The 24,228-nt window shown below is 42.0% G+C and overlaps 1 protein-coding gene across 3 annotated transcripts in view; it reads right to left on the bottom strand.

The window, feature by feature from the left end:
- Positions 1 to 24,228, bottom strand: part of osbpl3 (oxysterol binding protein like 3) — a 156,209-nt gene that overhangs the window by 61,448 nt on the left and 70,533 nt on the right. For all 3 annotated transcript variants that reach the window (XM_033047878.1, XM_033047887.1, XM_033047896.1), the window contains exons 7-11: positions 10,726 to 10,858; positions 7,573 to 7,676; positions 7,331 to 7,423; positions 6,730 to 6,886; positions 4,370 to 4,503 (exon numbers count right to left, since the gene is read on the bottom strand). In XM_033047878.1, the coding sequence (XP_032903769.1) occupies positions 4,370 to 4,503; positions 6,730 to 6,886; positions 7,331 to 7,423; positions 7,573 to 7,676; positions 10,726 to 10,858 (621 nt within the window). The remainder of the gene's footprint in view (positions 1 to 4,369; positions 4,504 to 6,729; positions 6,887 to 7,330; positions 7,424 to 7,572; positions 7,677 to 10,725; positions 10,859 to 24,228) is intronic.

The raw sequence follows: 24,228 nt of genomic DNA, 5'->3' as shown, positions 1-24,228 counted from the left end.
CAAATAGTTTTTGCAACAAGATCAGACATGAAAGCAGTTGAATGCCAACCACAAGGTGCTAGTGGGATCAAATTTTATTTAATTCAACACTCTTCTGCTTCCCAATTAAACTTAGTGGTCTTTATTATGTAGCAGTTCTTCAAAGATATTTGTTTCTTAACATTAGTAGCTTTATGGTTGGAGATAAACATGTATAATGCGATAAAAATAAGGACGGTTTGCAATCTTGTGTGAAATTACTTGCAATTCTTTGCAAGTCAGAACAAAGGACACAAAAAGCACATGATGTGGGTCACCTGACACCTCAAGCCTGCCCCACTGTTCAATATGATCATGTTGAACTGTCCCAAGTCTCCATTCCTTCTATGTCAGATCCCCAATATTTTCACTCCTCGATCCACCAGACAAATGCAGAGATTCATCAACTGCCCAAAGATGTCTGCATTACATCAGTTTTAAAAAGATTGCCCCATATCATGAAATTAAGTCATCATTAGGGATTCTCCCACTCTTGATTTCTACCTTGTCAGGCCCCATTAGGACCTTGTATGTTGTAATAGGATCATCCCTTCATAATTCTATAGACTAAATAATACCAACCCAACCTGTATAGCTTCAGTAGACTAGATCAAAGCTTGCCTCATGAAAGACTGTAGTGACAATTGATATTTAAATCTGGAGGAATACGAGGCAACATAATTTAAATAAGATAAGTGATAGACACAAGATTTAAGAGCTCATATACGTACATCTCGAGGACATGTAGAAAACGATGCACCAGAGTAAGCATATTTACCACAAGCACTTCACATTTCTCAGCATTAACATTATGACTTCAAAGCAACACTAACACAGTTTGAAGTCAATGACATTTTTTTAGTACAATGATTATTAATTATATAGGGAAAATGTAGATGGCAAGCTCCCACAAACAGCATGATGAACAAATCGTGTTACCGATATTGGCTCAAGGATAAATATTGGCAGGAAATCAGGGACAGCTTCCACATTCTTATTCAAAATGCTACCACATGACCTTTTATGAGCACCAAGTATCTACAACCCATGAAAAAGCATTGCAGTACAGTTGTCAGCTGAGATAACTATTGAAATGTAGCGGGAAAGTAGAAAAAAGTTTGTTAAATTACTCAAAACAAAGGACACAGAAGCAGGAGAGACGAATCAGAATCACAGCACAGAAATGCGCCCTTAGGGTCCACCTTGTCGACACCAACTATAATGTCTTGAAAACCAAATGAACACATGTCTTCAAAGGAAGACAGTGAAGTATACACAAAGAGAAAGATTATGGATGGGATAGTAATATTCAAAACTTATAATACAAACACTTTTAATGGAAGTTGATGTGTCAGTTGGCGAAAATCAATTCTAAATAGTAGAAATAGTGAAACGGGCTTTTATCTTAATCTTTCAATCCTCATCAGATATAAAAGCAGTGATGGGGAATTGCAGGGTTGCCGTCATTGTACTACCATTTGAGGAAGGGGAGAAGAACAAATTGGAAAACAAGATGCGAATAGACATACACAATTGTGAAGTAAATGGAAATGGACGGGAGCTAAAAAGAAAGCGGGAAGATTAATAAGTAATAAGATGTGCAGATTAATAAGTAACACAAATGCATCATAAGGAAATTGCAACAGGAAACCAACATTCGCTTTAGTTACATGGCATATCAAAACTATAAAACACATGCAAATTTCTTATTCTTTAGAACAGAACTGAACAATACAGCACAAGAATAGGCATGTCAGACCGTAACGTTTGTGTCGAACAAGATGCCAAGACTCTCACTCACCCATACCCCATATTCCTCTATTCCCTGCATGTTCATTTGCCTATCCAAAAGTTATTTAAATGCCTCATATCATATGTAGTTCAGCCAGTACCCCTGGCAGCACGTTCTTGGCACTCACCAGCCTCTGTGCAAAGAAACCTTGACTCGCATATCTCCTTTAAGCCTTGCCCCTCTCATCATAAAACTGTGCCCTCAAGTATGTGATATTTCCATCCTGTAATAAAGACCGGCTGAGTAAAAGGAGCTACATAAGCTACTCCCCAGTCCTCCAGGGCCTTGCCTGTGTCTAGAGAAGATGCAATGATCTTTGTCAAGGTCCCCATAATTTCCTCTTGCCCCCCTCAATAACCTGGGATAAATCTCATCGGGTCCTGGGGATCAATTCACATCAATGCTCTTCAAGAGTTCCACATCACCTCCTCAATCTCAAACTGCCCTTGCATATTAGTATTCTAATTTCTAGAAAAATGCTCACCCCACGCACCAAAAGCTTTTCACTGAACCTTGGTACACGTGACAGTAAACTAAACTGAACTGATCTGTTTTGTATTCAATGCCTACTATGTTCTGTGTGCTGAAGCAAAGCAAGAATTTCATTGTCCTATCAGGGACACATGACAATAAACGAACTTGAACTTGAACTGAACCCCACCACAGATACTTGGGGCCATAACATAGATGACAAGTATACCCATTTAAGGTAAAACCATTCTACTAGTGCACATAAGGCCATACTGCATGGATACGGGTCCTTCGATCTATCTCATCCATGTCAACCAAGATCTCCATCCATCTAAGCTAGTCATTTGCCTGCGTTTGACCCATTTCACTCCAAATCCCTCCTCTGCATGTACATGACCAAATGTCTTTTCAATGATATTACACTTGCTTCAATCACTTTCTAATAAGTCTTTCCCCTCTCACCTTAAGCCGATGCCCTCTACTTCTTGAATCCCCAAGAAACAAGCAACTGCTGATGCTGGATTACAGAGTGCTCCAGTAGGGTGACCAAAACTGAACAATAATCCAGGTGCAGCCTCACCAACTTCCGTATACTGCAATATAACATCCCAACTTCTATACACAATGCCCTGACTGATGAAGGCCAGCATGCCAAAACCTTCCTTGACTATCCTGTCTACCTGCGATTCCACCCTCAGGCAAACCACCAGCTTGTACTACTCGATCTCTGTTCTAAAACTAACCAGTGTCTGCTCATACACTGTTGAAGTCTTACCCTGGTCTGATTTCCCGAAAATGCAACACCTTTCACTTATTTGAAGTAAACTCGATTTGCCCTTTCTCAATCCACAATCAAGATCCCGCTGCAAGTCTTGACAGCCACCTTCTTACCAGCAATTTTAGTCTCAGGGACATGATCTCCCATGCACAAAGTCATGTTGACTATCCCTAATCAACCTGTCTTTCCAAATTCATGTATATCTTATTACTCAGAATCCTCCCAACTTTCCCACCAAAGATACAAGACTTACTGGTCTATAGTTCCCAGTTTTTCCTTCGGCACCCTTCTTAAATAAAAGCAAAACATTAACCATCCTCCAGTCTCCCAACAACTCGCCCATGGCGAATGATGATGCATGCATCCCAGCCATAGCTCCTGCAATTTCTTCCCTAGCATCCCAGTGTTCTTGAATATACCTGCTCAATCTCCAGAGATTTATCTACCTTCTTACTTTTTAAAAGATGTCTGGCATCTCCTCTTCTATAATATCAACAATCCTCAAGACAACCTTATTAAACTTTTGCAAATATTCATGTCTTTCCCCACAGTAAAACAGAGGAGAAATATTCATTGCCTTGCCCATCTCCTGCAGCTTTACCTGCAGACTTCCACTTTAGTCTTTGATGGGCCCTTTTTACTTCTGTTACTCTTTTTTCGTTGATATACTTAAAAAATCTCTTTGGATTGTCCTTAATCTCCTCTGCCAAGGATATCTCATTCTGCCAAGGGTATCTTTTACTTCCCAATTTCCTTCTTAAGTACGCTCTTCCATACTCCTCCAGGATTCACGATGCCAATTGCCTGTATCTAACCTACGCTTAGATTTTTCCGACCAGCCTCAGTACCTCATCCAGAGTTTTCTACTCTTTCACCCTATATATAGACCTAGAAACATTCCAACTGTAACTTCTGATCAGTTTGGTTACTTTTAAATTGCTCTCTGTCAGTCTCCTGCCCATCTTGTCCACTGAACTTGCTGTCGTTGACGCCTCGATCAACCTCTAGCCTCTCATCTGCTTCTCCATTGCTTTGAATTCCACAATTTCCCAGACAGAACTGAGAAATAAGATAACTGCTGAAAAATTACTTCAATTTATACCTTTTTTTGCAAATGGCAAAATGGCAGCAGCAGCAATTTCCCAGATTAGCAGATCGATCAAATAAATCAAACTAGAAAAGGCAAAAGGATTAACTCAAGATGAACCAATAATGACAAAGGCTGCAAAGGCAGTGGACATCTTCATCAATTCAGGAAGTTACATACATAAAGGTGTAATGGAAGTTTAGACATCAGTCTCTAAACTTACCGAGCTCAAGGCAGTTTTTAGGCCAATGATCTGTGGTGATGGAGAATTGCAAACATCATGTTCTGATACCAACTGCTTCAGTTTCTCCCTTTCCATTACCATTGAATTATACACCGATTTCAGAGCAGAATGAACTACCACACAAAAAAATAACCAAGTTAATTTATATTGAAGTGGACTTAACCAATCAAACTTACACATATAATTGAACTAAGGCATTTTTCAAATTACAGCAGTATTGAAATAAACACAAGAATGGGAATACACAGATATACAGTGCCCTCCATAAGACCCATCATTTATTTATTTGCCTCTGTACTCCACAATTTGAGGTATGTAATAAAATAAAATAAATCACATGTGATTAAAGTGCACATTGTCAGACTTTATTAAAGGCCATTTTTATACATTTTGGTTTCACCATGTAGAAATTACAGCTGTGTTTATACATAGTCCCCTCATTTCAGGGCACCATAATGTTTGGGACACATGGCTTCACATGCATTTGTAATTGCTCAGACGTGTTTAATTGCCTCCTTATGCAGGTATAAGAGAGCTCTCAGCACCTAGTCTTTCCTCCAGTCTTTCTATCAACTTTGGAAACTTTTATTGCTGTTTAACAACATGAGGACCAAAGTTGTGCCAATGAAGTCAAAGAAGCCATTATGAGGCTGAGAAGCAAGAATAAAACTGTTAGACACATCAGCCAAACCTTAGGCTTACCAAAATCAACTGTTTGGAACATATTAAGAAGAAAGAGAGAACTGATGAGCTTACTAATCGCAAATGGAATCTCACACCAAGGAAGACCTCCACAGCTGATGAACAATTCTCTCTAAAATAAAGAAAAATCCCCAAACACCTGTCCGACAGATCATAAACACTCTTCAGGAGTCAGGTGTGGATTAGTCAATGACAGTGGATTAGTGACAGTGGATTAGTCAATGACCACTGTCCGCTGAAGACATCATGAACAGAAATACAGAGGCTACACTGCAAGATGCAAACCACTGGTTAGCTGCAAAAATAGAATGGCCAGGTTAAAGTTTGCCAAGAAATTCTTAAAAGAGCAACCTGTTCTGGAAATAGCTCTTGAGGACAGATTAACTTATATCAGAGTGATGGCAAGAGCAAAGTATGGAGGAGAGAAGGAACTGCCCAAGATACAAAGCATACCACCTCATCTGTGAAACACAGTGGTGGGGGTGTTATGGCCTGGACATGTATGGCTGCTGAAGGTACTGGCTCACTTATCTTCATTGATGATACAACTGCTGATGGTAGTAGTATAATGAATTCTGAGTGTAAAGACACATCCTATCTGCTCAAGTTCAAACAAATGCCCAAAAACTCATTGGCCGGCAGTTCATTCTACAGCAAAATAATGATCCCAAACATACTGTTAAAGCAACAAAGGAGTTTTTCAAAGATAAAAGATGGTCAATTCTTGAGTGGCCAAGTCAATCGCACAATTGGAACCCAATTGAGCATGTTTTTTTATATGCTGAAGAGAAAACTGAAGGGGACTAGCCCCAAAATGAGCATAAACTAAAGATGGCTGCAATACAGGCCTGGCAGAGCATCACCAGAGAAGACACCCAGCAACTGGTGATGTCCAAGAATTGCAGACTTCAAGCAGTCATTGCATGCAAAGGATATGCAACAAAAATACTAAGCATGACTACTTTCATTTACATGACATTGCTGTGTCCCAAACATTATGGTGCCCTGAAATGGGGGGACTATGTATAAACACAGCTGTAATTTCTACATGGTGAAACCAAAATGTATAAAAATGGCCTTTAATAAAGTCTGACAATGTGCACTTTAACCACATGTGATTTTTTTTCTATTACATACCTCAAATTGTTGAGTACAGAGGCAAATAAATGATGGCCCAAACATTATGGAGGGCACTGTATTCTAACTCAAATCCATAGTATTCTATAAACCTAAAGAATTATAACCATTGTGTATAATGAATTGAACTTGGCAGTCAACAGATTTAAATTCAACTGATTTGTTCTTGTTCCATCTTTCTACTCTCCCTCACAGTATCTTGTAATGAACATAACTTGCACTTAAACAACTTCCAAAATGAATTGCTGAACTAATTTCAAGTAGTCACTTGGACAAAACCCAGTAATTTTCACTAACCACCAATCTGAAAATATTCTACCACCAGGCAATATCCAACATTAATTTTCATTTCTAGTAGATGTAAACTGCCAAATGTACATGAGATACCAACTTCAGAGTTACAGCAATATTGAAATATTACATAATCTTCATGGTGGTATCCTTCATCCCAAGCATGTGCAAAAGTTTTGATATTGGAAAGTGAAAGATGATATTACTACCTTCCTGAGCAACAAGGCAGAAATCCTCATGCAGTTTTGTATAATCTGTAGGCCACTCTGAACCATCTGAAAAATCTTTTGTTTCCACAGGAAATACCTCAGACAGGTTAGGGTTTGATGCATGTAGTCTCGTTGGGTTGTCAGGGATGCAAGGAACCTACGCAAAAAGAAAAGGCTATTACTCCTTGCAAAATAGATTATGGAGAGGTAAAACCACAAGAATATTCTGTACAGACTTTCATTTGATAGTCAACCACCATACAGAAGTGCCGAGAATGGAAGAAGCGTTAAAATATTAAAATATTTCCCAGTAGATTTTCTTCAATACTTTGTATTTGCTAAAAAAATAGCATAGATAGATAACTGCACTGTCTGAATTAAGAACTGCAATAATTATTATTGAAAGTCAATATCAGTAGATAGCTTACTATCCTTCAGAATCGTGGGGAAAGTAAGGGGTGTAGATCAGCAAACTCGAGATGTAGATCATCAATGTTACACATTTCCAAGATCAATTACTTATCTAATGACGTTTACTCTGATGCACAATTTGAAATAATGAATAGAATTATTTAGATTACTTCTTTCAAAGCTGCATCACCTGTAATGTTGATTTAGCATCTTTACCAAAACTTTTGGTCCGCCATCTTCTCTGAAAACGCTTGTCCTTCTTGGAACTCTCAAAAACATATCCCTTCATCAAAAATGAGGAAAAACAATTTCATTAGTGAACAATCCTCAAGAGTTTATCTTATTAAGCTTCTCTAATTCACATCCAAATAAATTATATTCACTTTAGCTTCAACTTAAACTTTGGTAAACAAACACGTCTGGTTATCATACCTGAATAGCATTAATAGATGGTGCTGAATATGTCCTATGAATAACTTCCATACTCTGTAGCAGCTGCATTAATTCTGTTAAATTGGAATGGCAGTGAGAAAGATCTGGAACAGAGAAAAGGGTTCACAAAGAAGTTTTCAAATGAAAAGTTCTATCAAATGAAAATAAAATATTTAGATTCCCAAACCCAATTGATGCAAAGACAAGAAGGAACTTCCATAACACAGTAGATAGCAGAGCAGTGGCAGAGGAATCAAAGTTATTTTTTGAGACACTAAATCTGTGGTGTAATGACATCATGTCTGATCCATGATTCAGCTATCTACATTCACCTTTACCTTTTAATCTTAATACCTTCTGTTAATGAAAGTCCATCAATTCCTCACTGAAACTTATCCAGTGCCATTTATCGATTAGATTTCTACTCTCTGCATAGAATGGCTTCCCAACTTCAACCCCTAAGCATCCAGCTGAAATAGTTTGATTTTGCTCCTAAATCAAACTATGTTCCTATGTCAGCAACATCAACACTGGGAGGGGGCAGGAGGGTTTTGTTCCCAGAAAACAGTCTACAATCACAATTTTCCTGAATGCAAAGCCACATCAATTGTGCATCTGTCGAGAAATGCAAGTTGAATAAAACACTTTCTTCCACATAAATTAATTGAGAATTTTATTCTGTATCTCAGGGCAGCCCAGTGGTAGAGATGCTGACTTACGGCGCCAGAGACGTAGGTTTGATACTAACTACGGGCCGAAGGGCCTGTTCTGCGCTGTATCTCAAAAGTCTCAAGTCTAAAGTAATCTCAATTTTTTGTACAGCAGAAATAACAGTTTCCACACCTTCATAACCTGAAAATCAAATACCACCTTGCTTCTAAATTCCAGCAGATACAAGGATAGGCTGACTAATCATTTGATATAAGCAGTGGTGAAAGGTAATAGACTATTACATTTCTCAGAGTTGCTTTGTAAAGATCAACAGTAGAAAATGTGATGTTCATGCACCAAAGTTCATTTGCCACGGTTTTTGTTCATTCACTACACGTAGTAACACACCTGCAATTTCATCTTCAGTCCTTGTGGCATGACCAAGATAGGATTCAAGTCATTTACAAATAACACCATTTATTGTGGCCCCCACACAGAACTTTAATGACACAGGATACCTGCTGGTGATTCATTTTGTCAGACAGTTTCGTTACAAAATCAAGAATTGGCATCAATTCTGAGGTTCAAACTTAAATCTCTCATGTAGGATTTTACCAAATATCTTTGGATATTCATGAATACATTCCTTTGTTTACTGTTAGCTAGCATTTCACAAAAACTCAAAGTCTGGTTTATAGGAAATTACCTCACCTTTGGGCTAGCTGAAAATGTTCCCAAGTACGTAATCACCGTCACACTCTGGCCAGTAGTTATTTTCATTTACAGCATTAAGGGCCTGTCCCACTTACGTGTCCTTGGCACGCAAATTACGCGACTTTGTGGTCGCGTTGAAGTGCACGGGCATCGTGTGGCTGTGCGGGGCCAGTCACACTGAGAAGTGCGGAGGGGTATGTAGTTGTGCGCGACATCGCGCAGGGCTCCGAGACTTTTGTGGTGAACGAAATCTTTGCGCACCAACGGCCTGTCGCGTAACTGACGTCCAAAGTGGGACAGGCCCAAGACCCTGGCGCGATGCAACGTCTCACCTTCAACAGCAGCAGAAGCAGGCAAACAATCGCCGAGCTCGGCCTGGGGCTCATTGCCGTTGCGGATCCAGATCTGCCCCCACTCCTACTCCCAGAGCGGAGCCAAGAAAATTGAAGATATTCATAAAATGCTGGAGTAACTCAGCGGGACCGGCAGCATCTCTGGAGAGAAGGAATGGGTGACGTTTCGGGTCAAGACCTTTCAGACTGAAGAAGAGTCTCAACATGAAACGTCACCCATTGCTTCGCTCCAGATATGCTGTCAGTCCGGCTGAGTTACTCCAGCATTTTTTGTCCATCTTCAAATGACGTCACGCGCTCCAGACGGCCGTGCGGGCGAATGAAGTTGTGGGCGAATGAAATCGCGCCCGACCTTCGCGCCTCAACGTGACCACGAGGTCACGTAATTAGCGTGCCAAGGACACGTAAGTGGGACAGGGGCTTTATTCTTAGCCATTTAGTTTAGTGATACAGCATGGAAACGGGCCCTTCAGCCCACCGCATCTGTGCTGACCAGCGATTATCTGTACACTAGTTCTATCAGCACACTAGGACAATTTACAGAAGCCAATTAACTTATGTCTTTTGGAATGTATGAGGAAACCAAAGCACTCGCAGTAAACCTATGCGGTCACAGGGAGAACGTACTAACTATGTACAGGCAGCACCTGTAGTGAGGATCAAACCCTGGTCCCTGGCATTGTAAGTCAGCAACTCTGCCACTGTGCTGCCCATAAGGTCATACATTTCTACAAGGCTCAAAACTGCTTGTGATGACATTCATTTTTCTTGCATTGTTGTAACATTGTTTTGATATTAATATCGATGACAAGTTTACTTTACTGTTCTCTTCTCAGTAGCCAAAACATTTGTGCTATTATCCATGGTTATTACTTCAGCAGGGCATTTATGCAATCTTCGGATATAAACTAATTTTCTATGGAATGACGTTTCTTTCAAAACACCTCGCAATGCTTTGTTTTACGAGTTTACAGAACTGTCCAGTATATTAAATGAACTGTCTGACCCACATAATTAAGTCATTATTAATTAAATTTAGAACTGGGGTTGTTCCACTTCAGCTTTGTAAAAGTACTTTAGCTCAATATCATCAATGCTCTTCAACAGACTTAAGTCACGCCAGATACACTTCTCAAAATCCCATTTGAGCAAGTCTTCAGCTGTTTCAAAGACATTTTATCAAAGGCATTTTTGGTATGAATTCAAAGATTGGTCCCTTGGTGATCACTGAAATTATATAATGTTGCAACCCAAGCCACTGGCATGAGCAGGTATAGGTACAGATATTTCCACGGTCAGTGAGTGGGATAGACAGAAAAAGATAAGACTTAAAATACTACAGAAAGTACGATGATGAAAGTAATTGGAGATTTCAGTCTCACGACTATGTATTTTTGGTTAAATATTGTTTTCAATAAAAGTATAAATGTTTCACCTTTTGAACACTTATCTATATCTTCAGAACTTTGTAACCACGCTGTCACCTTCGACTGGCTGTTAGAATAGTTGACAGGAAAAACTGGGCTAGTTTGGATTGACATCTGTTTGCATAAACTTCCTCTCTGCAACTGGAAAGAAAAAAACAAATTTTTAAAGCTGCATTGAATTCACTATGTGCACTTTCTTAGCAGTTATGATAACTTTAGAGTTAGGATAGTTAACAGAATTATGATTAAAACATTCAAAATGGTCAGCTTACATTGTTATACTTAAATCACATTCGACCATAGAAAAGGCCCTTCGCACCCCCTCAAGCCAGATACCTCATTCAATAAAATTATAACTGATCAACCTCTTCAGTCTGACTTTTTCCACTTGCTCTCACCCTTTAGATTTCTTATTAATAGAATAATTGATCAGCATCTTCAATATATTCACACACTGAACTTGCACAACCTTAACCTTATGTAGAGACGGCATAGTCTTCTTTTAAAACACTGCCTTCTCCACAAAACACTTCAGCGTGAGGAAACATTATTGCTGCATGTACACAAACAAGTACTACAAGAATGTTATGTTTACAGCCATCGCCTCTTACTCTTCCAAACTCATGCACAAACCCAGCCTGTTTTATCTTTCCTCACGGCTCTATCATTCCATCAAGAATCAATCTAACAAACCTTTAAAGATTGGCATGGTTGTGGAATCTTAGATTACAATGTTACAACCGCCTCTGCCCTTGCGTTGTCAAGCAGGTCTGAGATTCTTGCTCCCTGTGCAGATGGGTTTGAGGTCTGTAGGAAGGATGAGCAATCTAACCATGACACAGTCAATCAGGGGTCATTCAAGAGGGGAGAGGGGAGTGAGAAGAGACGTAGTTGTCATCGGGGATAGTATAGTCAGGAGAATAGACAGCCTTCTATTGTCACGTGAATCGAGAGTCCCGAAGGCCGTGTTGTCTGCCTGGTGCCCGGGTTTGGGACTTCTCGTCTGACCTGCAGTGGAATTTGGAGTGGGAGAGGAAAGATCCAGTAGTCATGATCCATGTGGGTACCAATGACGTACGTAGAACAAAGGAAAGAGGTTCTGCTCAGGGAATTTGAGCAGCTAGGGACTAAATTGATAAGCAAGACCAAAAAGATAATCTCTGGATTGCTACCATATAGATTGAGCCACGAGCAAATTGACATTGAGTCGTGAAGATTAAGGAGTTGAATGCATGACTCAAAGATTTCTATGGGAGAAGTGGGTTTAAATTTATGGGACATTGGCATCAGTATTGGGAAAAGAGGGAACTGTTCCAATGGGATGGACTCTACCTGAACCTTGCTGGGACCAGGGTCCTTGCATTACTAGGGTTGGAGATAGGGCTTTAAACTAAATAGTGAGCAGAGTGGAGTCAACAAATGGGAATGGATGGAAGAAGTTAAAGGGAAGGAGTGTGCGGAGAGGTTTGTGTAGTCTCCAGAAGTAATAGGACAAAAGATTTATGAATGCATAAGAGTCAAAGGTCAGGCAAAATGGGGACCAATTTGAGAAGAGGGTGGTAAATACTGAACTAAGTGTTATATTTGAATGCATGTAGTATACGGAACAAAGTGAATATGCTTGTAGCACAGTTAGAAGTCAGTTGGAACGAGGTTGTGGGCATCGCAGAGATGTGGCTGAGGATTGGAGCTGAATATCCAGTGTTGTATTCTCCCAAAAAGACAGACAGGTGGGCAAAGTGGGGTAGATAGCTCTGCTGGTAAGGAATGAAATTCAGTCCTTAGCAAGATATCTCGTAGGATCGAATGATGTAGAATCCTTGTGGGTAGAGATACCAAACTGTATGGGTAAAAATACCCTGATGAGTGTTATGTACAGGCCTCTGAACAGTAGCTAGAATGATTAGTTTCAATTAGTGTCATTTGTACTGAGGTACAGTGAAATGCTTTTGTTGCATGCTAACCAGTCAGCAGAAAGACAATATATGATTACAATCGAGCCAATCACTGTGTACAGATACATGATAAGGGAATAACATTTAGTGCAAAATAAAGCCAGTAAAGTCCGATCAGACCTCTGAGGGTCTCCAATGAGGTAGATAGTAGTTCAGGACTGCTTGCTAGTTGGGTTATGATGGTTCAGTTGCCTGATAACAGCTGGGAAGAAACTGTCCCTGTATCTGGAGATTATACTTTACACCTTTTGCCCGATGGGAGAGGGAAGAAGGAATGGCTAGGGTGCGACTCATCCTTGATTAGGCTGCTGGTGTTGCCGAGGCAGTGTGCAGCATTTAAATTACATCGGGAGATACAAACGGAGTGGAAGAAAAGTAATATACTGTGGCCATGGGGGATTTTTGCAGTTAGACTGGGAAAGTCAGGTTGGTGCTAGATCCCAAGAGAAGGGATTTGTAGAGTGCCTACGTGATTGCTACCAAAAGCAGCTTATAGTCAAGCCTACTAGGGAAAAGACAATTCTGGATTTGTTATTGTGTAACAAACTAAATTGGATTAGGGAGCTGAAGGTAAAGGAACCCCTCAGAGGAAGTAGCCATAACATGATAAAAATTCAAGTGCAGTTTGAGAAGATTAAATCTGATGTGTCGATATAACAGTTGAATAAAGGTAACCACAGAGGCATGAGGGAGGAGCTGATTGGCGAGGGACCCTAACAGGAATGATGGTGGGTCAACAATGGCAGGAGTTTTGGGGAATTATTTGGAAAACTCAGATTCTTTTCATCCCAAAGAGGAAGAAAGATTCTAAGGGGAGATTGACCGTGGCTGACAAGCGAAGTTAAAGACAACATAAAACTAAATGATAAGGCATAATATTACAAAGATAAATGGGAAGCTGGAGGATTGGGGTGCCTTTTAAAAGCCAAACAGTAACTAAAAAGCTAATACGGGGAGAAAAGATATATGAAGGAATGTTAGGCAATAAGATAAGAGAGGACAGCAAAGGTTTCTTCAGATATATAAAAAGTAAGAGAGATGCAAGAGTGGATATTGGACCGCTGGAAAATGATGCTGGAGAAATGATAACAGGGAATAAAGAAATGGCAGACAAATTAAATAAGTGTTTTGCGCCAGTCTTCACAGCGGAAGACAACAGCAACATGCCAGAAATTCAAGAGAGTCAGGGGGCAGAAGGAAGTGGAGTTGCTATTACTAATCATAATCGTAAGTATCATAATCGATGTTAGCCAAGTATGTTTTGCAACATACGAGGAACATACGAGAAAGACACTGGGTAGCGCCACCATCAGTGGCTGCCTTGCCAACAGCCTCTCTGTACATTCTTCTTTTTGTTATTTTTGGTATTGTGTTTTATTGTTCCGGGGGGGGGGGGGGGGGGGGGGTTCGGGGAATCGTTTTTTTCTCCCAATCTCTTATCTTGACGGAGATGCGATTTTTTTCCGTATTGTATCTCCGTCCCGACTGCAGCCTAACATCGTGGAGTTGACGGCCTTTCCTGGAGACCGACCCAGTGTTCCAAGCCGCGGGAGTCTGCGGGACTTTAACATCACGGAGCTTGTGATCCCTTTCCTGGGGATCGAAACTCCAACCACGGGGCCTGTGGAATTTAACATCGTGAAACCCGCGGTCTCTGGTAAGAAGTGGCCGACTCGGGAGCGGAGTTTCAACCGCCCCGACGTGGGAGTTTCGAACAACCCGAGGGGGGCTTTGATCGTCGCCTGCAGGGGCTTTGATGGCCCCGACTGCGGATGGGTTACCTGCCCCGACCGCCGAGAATAAAGAGGAAGAAGATTGAACTTTATTGCTTTCCATCACTGTGAGGAATATGGAATCCACTGTGGTGGATGTTCATGATAACTTTTATGTGGCGGTGTGTCTTGTTGCTTTTCACTTAGTATGGATGTATGGTAAATTTCACTGTACCTTAATTGGTAAATTTCACTGTACCTTAATTGGTAAATGTGATAAACTGACCTTGAAACCTTGAATTTGGTTTGCCGTACAGTCCTACAAAAAAAGCAACAAGACACACAACTACATACAAATTAAGATAAACATCCACCACAGCGGCTCCTCCCCATTCCCCACTGTAATGAAAGGCAATAAAGTCTTATCTTCTTTCCTCCTTTTCTCACGCGGTCAGGGGAGTCAAACCATCTGCAGTCGGGGGGATCGAAGTTCCCGCAATCGGGGCGGTCGAAGCTCCTGCGCCTTGGAGCTCCCGAAGTCGGTCGGTAACCAGGGACCACGAGCTCCATGTTGTTAAAGTCCGCAGGCTCCCGCGGTTGGAGCTCCGAGGTCCCAGCAAGAGGACCGTGAGCTCCACGATGTTAGGCCACAGTGCAGATGGAGATATAACATGGAAAAAGTCGTATCTCCGACGAAGAAAGAGATAAAGAAAGTTCCACCCCCCCCACAAAACACAAAACTAAAGATAAACTAAAACATACATTTTACAACAAACTAAAAACAAGGAAAAAAACGAGACACACCGTTGACGAACGGGCTGGGGAAGCTGAAAGGTCTGAAGGTGGAAAAGTCACCTTGGCTGGATAGACTATACTGCAAGGTTCCGAAAGAGGTAGCTTTTGATTGTGGAGGCATTAGTGGCGATCATTCAAGAATCACTGGAATGCTCCCAGAGGACCGGAAAATTGCAAATGTTACACCGCTGTTCAAGGAGGGAGCAAAGCGAAATAGAGGAAAAGGGGAGTTCTTCCGACTTCAGTGATTGGTAAGGTTTTAGAGGCAATTGTATAGGATGAGATTACAGAGTACTTAGAAGCACACGATAACCAGGCTGAAGTCAAAAAAAATTTGTGAAGGGGAGATCTTGTCTGACGAATCTGTTGGAATCCTTTGAGGAAGCATAGGCAAAGGGAAGTCAGTGATGTTGTTGGCCTGGATTTTCAGAAGGCCTTTGATAGTGCCACCAATGAGGCTGTTAATGAAGATGAGAGCCCATGGTATTAGAGGAAAGATACTAACATGGCTAGAATGTTCGCTGAATGGCAGAGGGCAAAAAGTGGCAATAAAGGAGGCTTTGTTTTGGTTGGCTGCCAGTAACTAATGGTATTCCGCAGGGGTCGGTGCTGGAATTGCTCACGCTGCATATCATTGATTTGGATGAGGGAACTGAAGGCTTTGTGGCAAAATTTGTGGATGATACGAAGATAGGTTGAGGGGCAGGTAGTGTAGAGAAAGCAGGGACTCAGCAGAAAGACTTGGACATGTTTGGAGAATGGACGTAGAAATGGCAGATAGAACACAGCATAGCAAAGTGTGCAGTCATACATTTTGGTAGTTGGAATAAAGGCGTAAACTATTTTATAAATGGGGAGAGGATTCAGAAATTGGAGGTGCAATGGGACGGGAGTGCTGGTGCAGGATTCTCAAGAGGCTAATTTACAAATTGAATCGGTAGTAAGGAAGACAAATACAATGTTTGCATCCTTTTCCAGAGGTTCAGTGTAAAAACAGGGTTGCAATGCTGAAGCTTTTATGAGGCACAGGTCAGACAGCATTTGGAGTATTGTGAACAGTTTTGGGCCACATATCTGAGAAAGGGTGTAAAGGTGATCTAGGATCTAAAGGTGGTTTACGAGAATTATCCTGGGTATGATTGGGTTAACGCATAATGAGCATTTGATGGCACCAGCCATCACTGTATTCACTGTATTTTGGAAGGATGAGGGGATAACACATCGAAGCTTACCAAGTAGTGAAAGGCCTGGATGGAAAGGATATAGAAACATAGAAAATAGGTGCAGGAGTAGGCCATTCGGCCCTTCGAGCCTGCACCGCCATTCAATATGATCATGGCTGATCATCCAACTCAGTATCCTGTACCTGCCTTCTCTTCATACCCCCTGATCCCTTTAGCCACAAGGGCCACATCTAACTCCCTCTTAAATATAGCCAATGAACTGGCCTCAACTACCTTCTGTGGCAGAGAATTCCAGAGATTCACCACTCTCTGTGTGAAAAATGTTTTCCTCATCTCGGTCCTAAAAGATTTCCCCCTTATCCTTAAAACTGTGACCCCTTGTTCTGGACTTCCCCAACATCGGGAACAATCTTTCTGCATCTAGCCTGTCCAACCCTTTAAATTTTGTAAGTTTCTATAAGATCCCCCCTCAATCTTCTAAATTCTAGCGAGTACAAACCGAGTCTATCCAGTCTTTCTTCATATGAAAGTCCTGACATCCCAGGTATCAGTCTAGTGAACCTTCTCTGTACTCCCTCTATGGCAAGAATGTCTTTCCTCAGATTAGGAGACCAAAACTGTACGCAATACTCCAGGTGTGGTCTCACCAAGACCCTGTACAACTGCAGTAGAACCTCCCTGCTCCTATACTCAAATCCTTTTGCTATGAATGCTAACATACCATTCGCCTTCTTCACTGCCTGCTGCACCTGCATGCCTACTTTTAATGACTGGTGTACCATGACACCCAGGTCTCGTTGCATCTCCCCTTTTCCTAATCGGCCACCATTCAGATAATAGTCTACTCTCCTGTTTTTGCCACCAAAGTGGATAACCACACATTTATCCACATTATATTGCATCTGCCATGCATCTGCCCACTCACCCAGCCTATTCAAGTCACCTTGCAGCCTCCTAGCATCCTCCACACAGCTAACACTGCCCCCCAGCTTCGTGTCATCCGCAAACTTGGAGATGTTGCATTCAATTCCCTCGTCCAAATCATTAATATATATCGTAAATAGCTGGGGTCCCAGCACTGAGCCTTGCGGTACCCCACTAGTCACTGCCTGCCATTGTGAAAAGGACCTGTTTACTCCTACTCTTTGCTTCCTGTCTGCCAGCCAGTTCTCTATCCACATCAATACTGAACCGCCAATACCGTGTGCTTTAAGTTTGTATACTAATCTCTTATGTGGGACCTTGTCGAAAGCCTTCTGAAAGTCCAGATATAACACATCCACTGGTTCTCCCTTATCCACTCTACTAGTTACATCCTCGAAAAATTCTATAAGATTCGTCAGACATGATTTACCTTTCATAAATCCATGCTGACTTTGTCAAGATCCCACCTGTTCCCTCAGTTCAATGACCCAAAATTGAATTACGTTTATTTGGAACCAAAGGGAACCAAGAAAGCGTCATAGATTAAATTATTAGTCACTGGGTAAAATTATTCCTCTCTAGAGATCGCAAAGTCGCTACATGGAAATAATTTGTATGACAAACAATCCAGGCCTCACCATCCACAAGGAATAAAGTTATCATAGAATGATACAGTGTAGAAACAGGCCCTTCCGCCCAACTCTTCCACACTGGCCAACAATTTTCCAGCTACACTAATCCCACATTCCTGCGCCTGGTCCATATCCCTCCAAACTTGTCCTATCCATGAGGCTCTCTAACTGTTTCTTAAACTGTGGGATAGTCCCAGTGTCACCTACCTCCTCTGGCAGCTTGTTCCATACAACCACCATCTTTTGTGTGAAAAAGCTACCCCTTGGATTTTCCCCTTCACCTTGAACCTATGTTCTCTGGTCCTCGATTCCCCTACTCTGGGCAAAAGACTCTGTGCATCTACCCGATCTATTCCTCTCATGATTTTGCATTTCCCCCATCTTCCTGCGCTCCATGGAATAGAGACCCAGCCTACTCAACCTCTACCTATAGCTCACACTCTGTAACCCTAGCAACATCCTCGTAAATCTTTTCTGAACCCTTTCAAGCTTGACAATATATTTTCTATAACGGTGCCCAGAACTGAACACAATATTCTAAATGTAGTCTCACCAACGTCTTATACAACTGCAACATGACCTCCCAACTTCTATATTTAAAATACTCTGACTGATGAAGGCCAAAGTGCCAAAACCCTTTTTGTCCACCATATCTAACTGCGACTCGACCTTCAAAGAACCATGCATTTGTACTCCTAGATCCCTCTGCTCTACAACACTACCCAGAGGCCTACCACTTACTGCGTAGGTCCTGTACTTGTTCGACATCCCAAAATGCAAAACCTCACACTTCTCTGCATTAAATTCCATCAACCATTCCTCTGCCCACCTGGTCAATCGATCCCGATCCTGCTGCAATTATTCACAACCATCTTCACTATCTGCAAAACCACTAACTTTTGTATCATCAGCAAACCTGCTAATGTTGCCCTGTATGTTCTCATCCAAATCATTGATAGTGGGCGGCGCGACCGACGTCGCAGCGGCCTCTGCAGTCCGTCTGTCGTTTTTTAAAATGTTATTGTCCTGTTGAGGGTATAGTTTGTAGTGGGTTTTTGACTGTGTTTGTGTGGGGGGTGGGGGGGTGGGTGGGGGAAACTTTTAAATCTCTTCCCTGTACGGGGACCCGACCTTTTCCCTGTCGGGTCTCCGTTGTCGTTGGGGCCTGGCACCGTGGAGCGGCCTCCAGCCAGAGCGAGCTGGGGGCTCAAGTCGCGGAGCCGGCGGAGCTGCAGACCTACCATCGTGGAGCTGGCCGGCTTCGGAGCGCGGAGAGCTGTGGTGGCGCGCTGCTGCGACTAGACTCCGGTGGATGGTGACACCGGGAGCTCGCGGGTCCCCGGTGGGAGACTGCTTTACGGGGCACCGGCAACGGCGACTTCTCCCGCCCAAATAGCGGGGTTGAAGGTGACCTGGAGCAGGGCCTTACATCGCCCGGCGCGGCTTAATCAGCCGCGGGACTGGCTAGCGCCCGCTGGGGGCTCCAGCGTCGGGTCCCGGAGCAGGGCCTTGCATCGCCCGGCGCGGCTTTAAATGGCCGCGGGACTTTCTAGCGCCCGCCGGGGGCTTTGACTTTGACTTTGACGTCGGGAGAAGAATGGAGAGCAGGGGAGAGACAAGACTTTGTCTTCCATCACAGTGAAGAGGAGATTCACTGTGATGGATGTTTGTGTGGATTGTGTTTGTGTGTGTCTTGGTTCTTTTCTTGTTGTATGACTGCAGAAACCAAATTTCGTTTGAACTTCATGTAAGGTTCAGATGACAAATAAACGGTATTGTATTGTATTGTATGTAGATGACAAATAATAACAGGCCCAGCACCAAACCTTGAAGCATACCACTAGTCACAGGCATTCAGTCTGGGAAGCAACCTTCCACCATTACCCTTTGTTTCCTTCCACGGAGCCACATTGCTATCCATTCAGCTAACTCTCCTTTGATCCCATGCAATCTAACCTTCCAGAGCAGCCTACCATGCGGAACGTTGTTGAATGAATACTGAATCACTGAGCAGGGTTGGTTTCATGGAAACAATTATAGGTATATTCAAGCCCCTAGAGCATTTCTGCATGCTATAGCCAAGGGCACAGCATAGATTTACATCACCATTGCTAATAAATAATTAATTCCCAACTAAACACAAAAGCAAACTAGGATTTGACCCATAATAAAAAAAAATGAAACATGTAGACACAAGGAACTGCAGACGCTTTTTTTTTCAAAACAGACAGTGCTGCAGTAACTCAGCGGGTCATGCAGCATCTCTGTAGAACATGGATGGGTGTTGTTTTAGGTTGGGATCATTCTTAAGACTGGTGACATCTCAGGTACGCTTCCTTCCTGCGTCTTCAGAAAATACTGGAATTTCTTCATCAGATCCAAGGTGCTTATGGTTCTTGTGACCACTTAATTTCAATAGACAATAGATGCAGGAATGGCCATTCGGCCCTTCGAGCCAGCACCGCTGTTCACTGTGATCATGGCTGATCATCCACATTCAGTACCCCGTTCCTGCCTTCTCACATTATCCCCTGACTCCGCTATCTTTAAGAGCTCTATCTAACTCTCTCTTGAAAGCATCCAGAGAACTGGCCTCCACTGCCTTCTGAGGCAGAGAATTCCACAGATTCACAACTCTCTGGGTGAAATTTTTTTTCCTCATTTCCGTTCTAAATGGTCTACCCCTTATTCGTAAACAGTGCCCCCTGATTCTGGACTCCGCCAACATCGGGAACATGTTTCCTACCTCTAACGTGTGCAATCCCTTAATAATCTTATATGTTTAAATAAGATATCCTCTCATCCTTCTATATTCCATAGTATACAAACCCAGCCGCACCATTCCATCAACATATGACAGTCCTGCCATCCCGGGAATTAACCTCATGAACCTACGCTGCACTCCCTCAATAGCAAGAATGTCCTTCCTCAAATTTGGAGACCAAAACTGCACATTTGCACAAATTTCAAGTAATATTTATGAAGTCTGGCAGCATATGTTGGTGACAATCCTCAAACTTCACATCACAAAACAATCATCAGTATTTCTTACAAATATGCCGATAACAGTGAGATTATAACTTTCTCCTCACGTGTTGGATTGGTAAATTAACTTAAAACTGGACATTAATTCTTGTTCCAATCCCACCATGAGACGAAAGGAGTACGAAGTGTCTACATCAGAGAATAATATGCGAACATTACAGCTCCACCAACCCACTCAGTCATTGATATTAATGCACCCATTCATTAACCTCAATGTTTTTGTTCACAGTATCTGCCACAACACAAATAGTAAGAAAAAGGACCAACATTCATTTGCTCTAGAAATGCATCAAAAATAAACATGCTAGTCCTAGCCACAAATAAATTGAAGGAGCGATCTTATCTATTCAGTTCATCATTATGTAGTAGAAAGAAGCAACACAAAAGAGTAGTGAAAACAAGAGCAGGAGTTGAGTATCGAAGCAAAGAGGCCCTCCTGCAGTTGTACAGGGCCCTATTGAGACCACACCTGGAGTATTATGTGCAGGTTTGGTCTCCAAATTTGATGAAGGACATTCTTGCTATTGAGGGAGTGCAGCGTAGGTTCGACAAAGTTAATTCCCGGGATAGCGGGACTGTCATATGCTGAGAGAATGGAGCAGCTTGGCTTGTATACTCTAGAATTTAGAAGGATGAGAAGGGATCTTATTGAAACATATAAGATTATTAAGCGTTTGGACACGCAAGAGGCAGGAAACATGTTCCCGATGTTGGGGGAGTCCAGAACCAGGGGCCACAGTTTAAGAATAAGGGGTAAGCCATTTAGAACAGAGATGTGGAAACACTTTTTCACACAGAGAGTTGTGAGTCTGTGGAATTCTCTGCCTCAGTGGGCGGTGGAGGCAGGTTCTCTGGATGCATTCAAGAGAGAGCTAGATAGGGATCTTAAAGATAGTGATCAGGGGATATGGGAAGAAGGCAGGAACGGGGTTCTGATTGTGGATGATCAGCCATGATCACATTGAATGGCCAAATGGCCTACTCATGCACCTTGTCTATTGCCTATAACATATTTTCGCCAAACTCCAACATCTGTGAGGCAATCTGACAGTTAGCAGATGTTTTCAGAATTTTTAACAGATGATGGATTTAATCATCCAATAATTTATATCAGAATGTAAATCAATAAATGCAAGGTTTTCTCGACATCAAACAGCAAATTACAAATTACTGGGAATCCTTGCAGCATTCTGCTCCCATGGATTTCCAAGCCCTCCTCTTTCCAATGGTACCAAACACCGTTGACTGGATCTTTAATTGTTCACTTTGATGCAAAATTAATTTACCATGATTTCATTGAAACAAAGACAACTTAAAAGCTAAGATGCCAGCAGTAATATATTGACAACCTTGACTGCAGTCAAAGAAGGTTAGACAGGCTAAACCATTGAAGATTGGTCTAACTGCTTGTCCAATTTTATTTTCCTTCAGTCGCTGTTGAACTCACTATTGATATAACAATGTTATATGTCCACGCAGCCCATTGAGTTCCCAAGTAATTTTCCCCTAACCCATTCATATTATTCTTTGATTTAGACGCCTCTTACTCAAGTTCTATCACTCACCCGCACACTGGAGGCAATTTAGCAATAATCACCTTGATTAACAGGGAAACCTCAAGTGGCTGAATGGCCCAATGTTGTTCCCATTTTGGTAGAAATACCACATACTACAGAGGCTGATATTGATCCCAAGTAACTGTGCTATCCCAAAGACTCAAAATCTAAAATTCTACTCTTCAGTCAGCATGATTCATTATTCATCAGACAATACATCAAAATAATAATCTCCATTGAGTAGTAGTCATACAGGGACAAATATGGTGTTCATAAACAAGTCATTGGTTGAACATTTTACATATACATTCCTGTTTCATTCAGAATATTAAAAACACAATTCAGCCTAAGTAGCACACAAAGTGTTGAAATAATAATTTGCCAAGACCAAAATCAGTTTTCAATAGCAGCAACAATTATTCATAAGGTCGTATGGTCATATCCAAGTTTGCGGATGACACGAAGCTGGGGGGCAGTGTTAGCTGTGAGGACGATGCTAGGATGCTGCAAGGTGACTTGGATAGACTGGGTGAGTGGGAAAATGCATGGCAGATGCAGTATAATGTGGATAAATGTGAGGTTATCCACTTTGGTCGCAAAAACAGGAAAGTAGACTATTACCTGAATGGTGGCTGATTAGGAAAAGGGGAGATGCAACGAGACCTGGGTGTCATGGTACACCAGTCATTGAAAGTAGGCATGCAGGTGCAGCAGGCAGTGAAGAAAGCGAATGGTGTGTTAGCATTCATAGCAAAAGGATTTGAGTATAGCAGCAGGGAGGTTCTACTGCAGTTGTACAGGGTCTTGGTGAGACCATACCTGGAGTATTGCGTACAGTTTTGGCCTACTCCTGCACCTATTTTCTATAACCATATAACCATATAACAATTACAGCACGGAAACAGGCCATCTCGACCCCTCTAGTCCGTGCCGAACACATAGTCTCCCCTAGTCCCATATACCTGCGCTCAGACCATAACCCTCCATTCCTTTCCCATCCATATAACTATCCAATTTATTTTTAAATGATAAAAACGAACCTGCCTCCACCACCTTCACTGGAAGCTCATTCCACACAGCTACCACTCTCTGAGTAAAGAAGTTCCCCCTCATGTTACCCCTAAACTTCAGTCCCTTAATTCTCAAGGCCTATGTTTCTATGTTTCTATGTCATAAGTGATAGGAGCAGAATTAGGCCATTCAGCCCATCAAGTCTACTCTGCCATTCAATCAAGGCTGATCTATCCCTCCCTCCTAACCCCTGACACCCATACTAATCCATACTTGGATCTTGCTGTATAATTTAGTGGACTTGCTACTGCTTTACCCAAAATTGCTGCATATTAAAGCAATATAGAAAATAGGTGCAGGAGTAGGCCATTCAGCCCTTTGAACCAGCACCGTCATTCAATGTGACAATGGCTGATCATCCAGATTCAGTACCCCGTTCCTGCTTTCTCCACATATCCCTTGATTTCGTTAGACCTAAGAGCTAAACCTAACTCTTTCTTGAAAATATCCAGTAAATTGGCCACCACTGCCTTCTGTGGCAGAGAATTCCACAGACTCACAACTCTGTGGGTGAAAAACCTTTTCCTCATCTCAGTCCTAAATGGTCTACCCCTTATTCTTAAACTGTTTGTGTTAACATAGAAAATAGGTGCAGGAGGAGGCCATTCAGCCCTTCGAGCCACGCCATCCATTGTGA

This window comes from Amblyraja radiata, chromosome 2, assembly GCF_010909765.2.
Source record: "Amblyraja radiata isolate CabotCenter1 chromosome 2, sAmbRad1.1.pri, whole genome shotgun sequence".
In the NCBI taxonomy this organism is placed as follows: domain Eukaryota; kingdom Metazoa; phylum Chordata; class Chondrichthyes; order Rajiformes; family Rajidae; genus Amblyraja; species Amblyraja radiata.
Note: the sequence above shows the minus strand (reverse complement) of the source record. Positions and strands in the feature narration are given on the sequence as shown.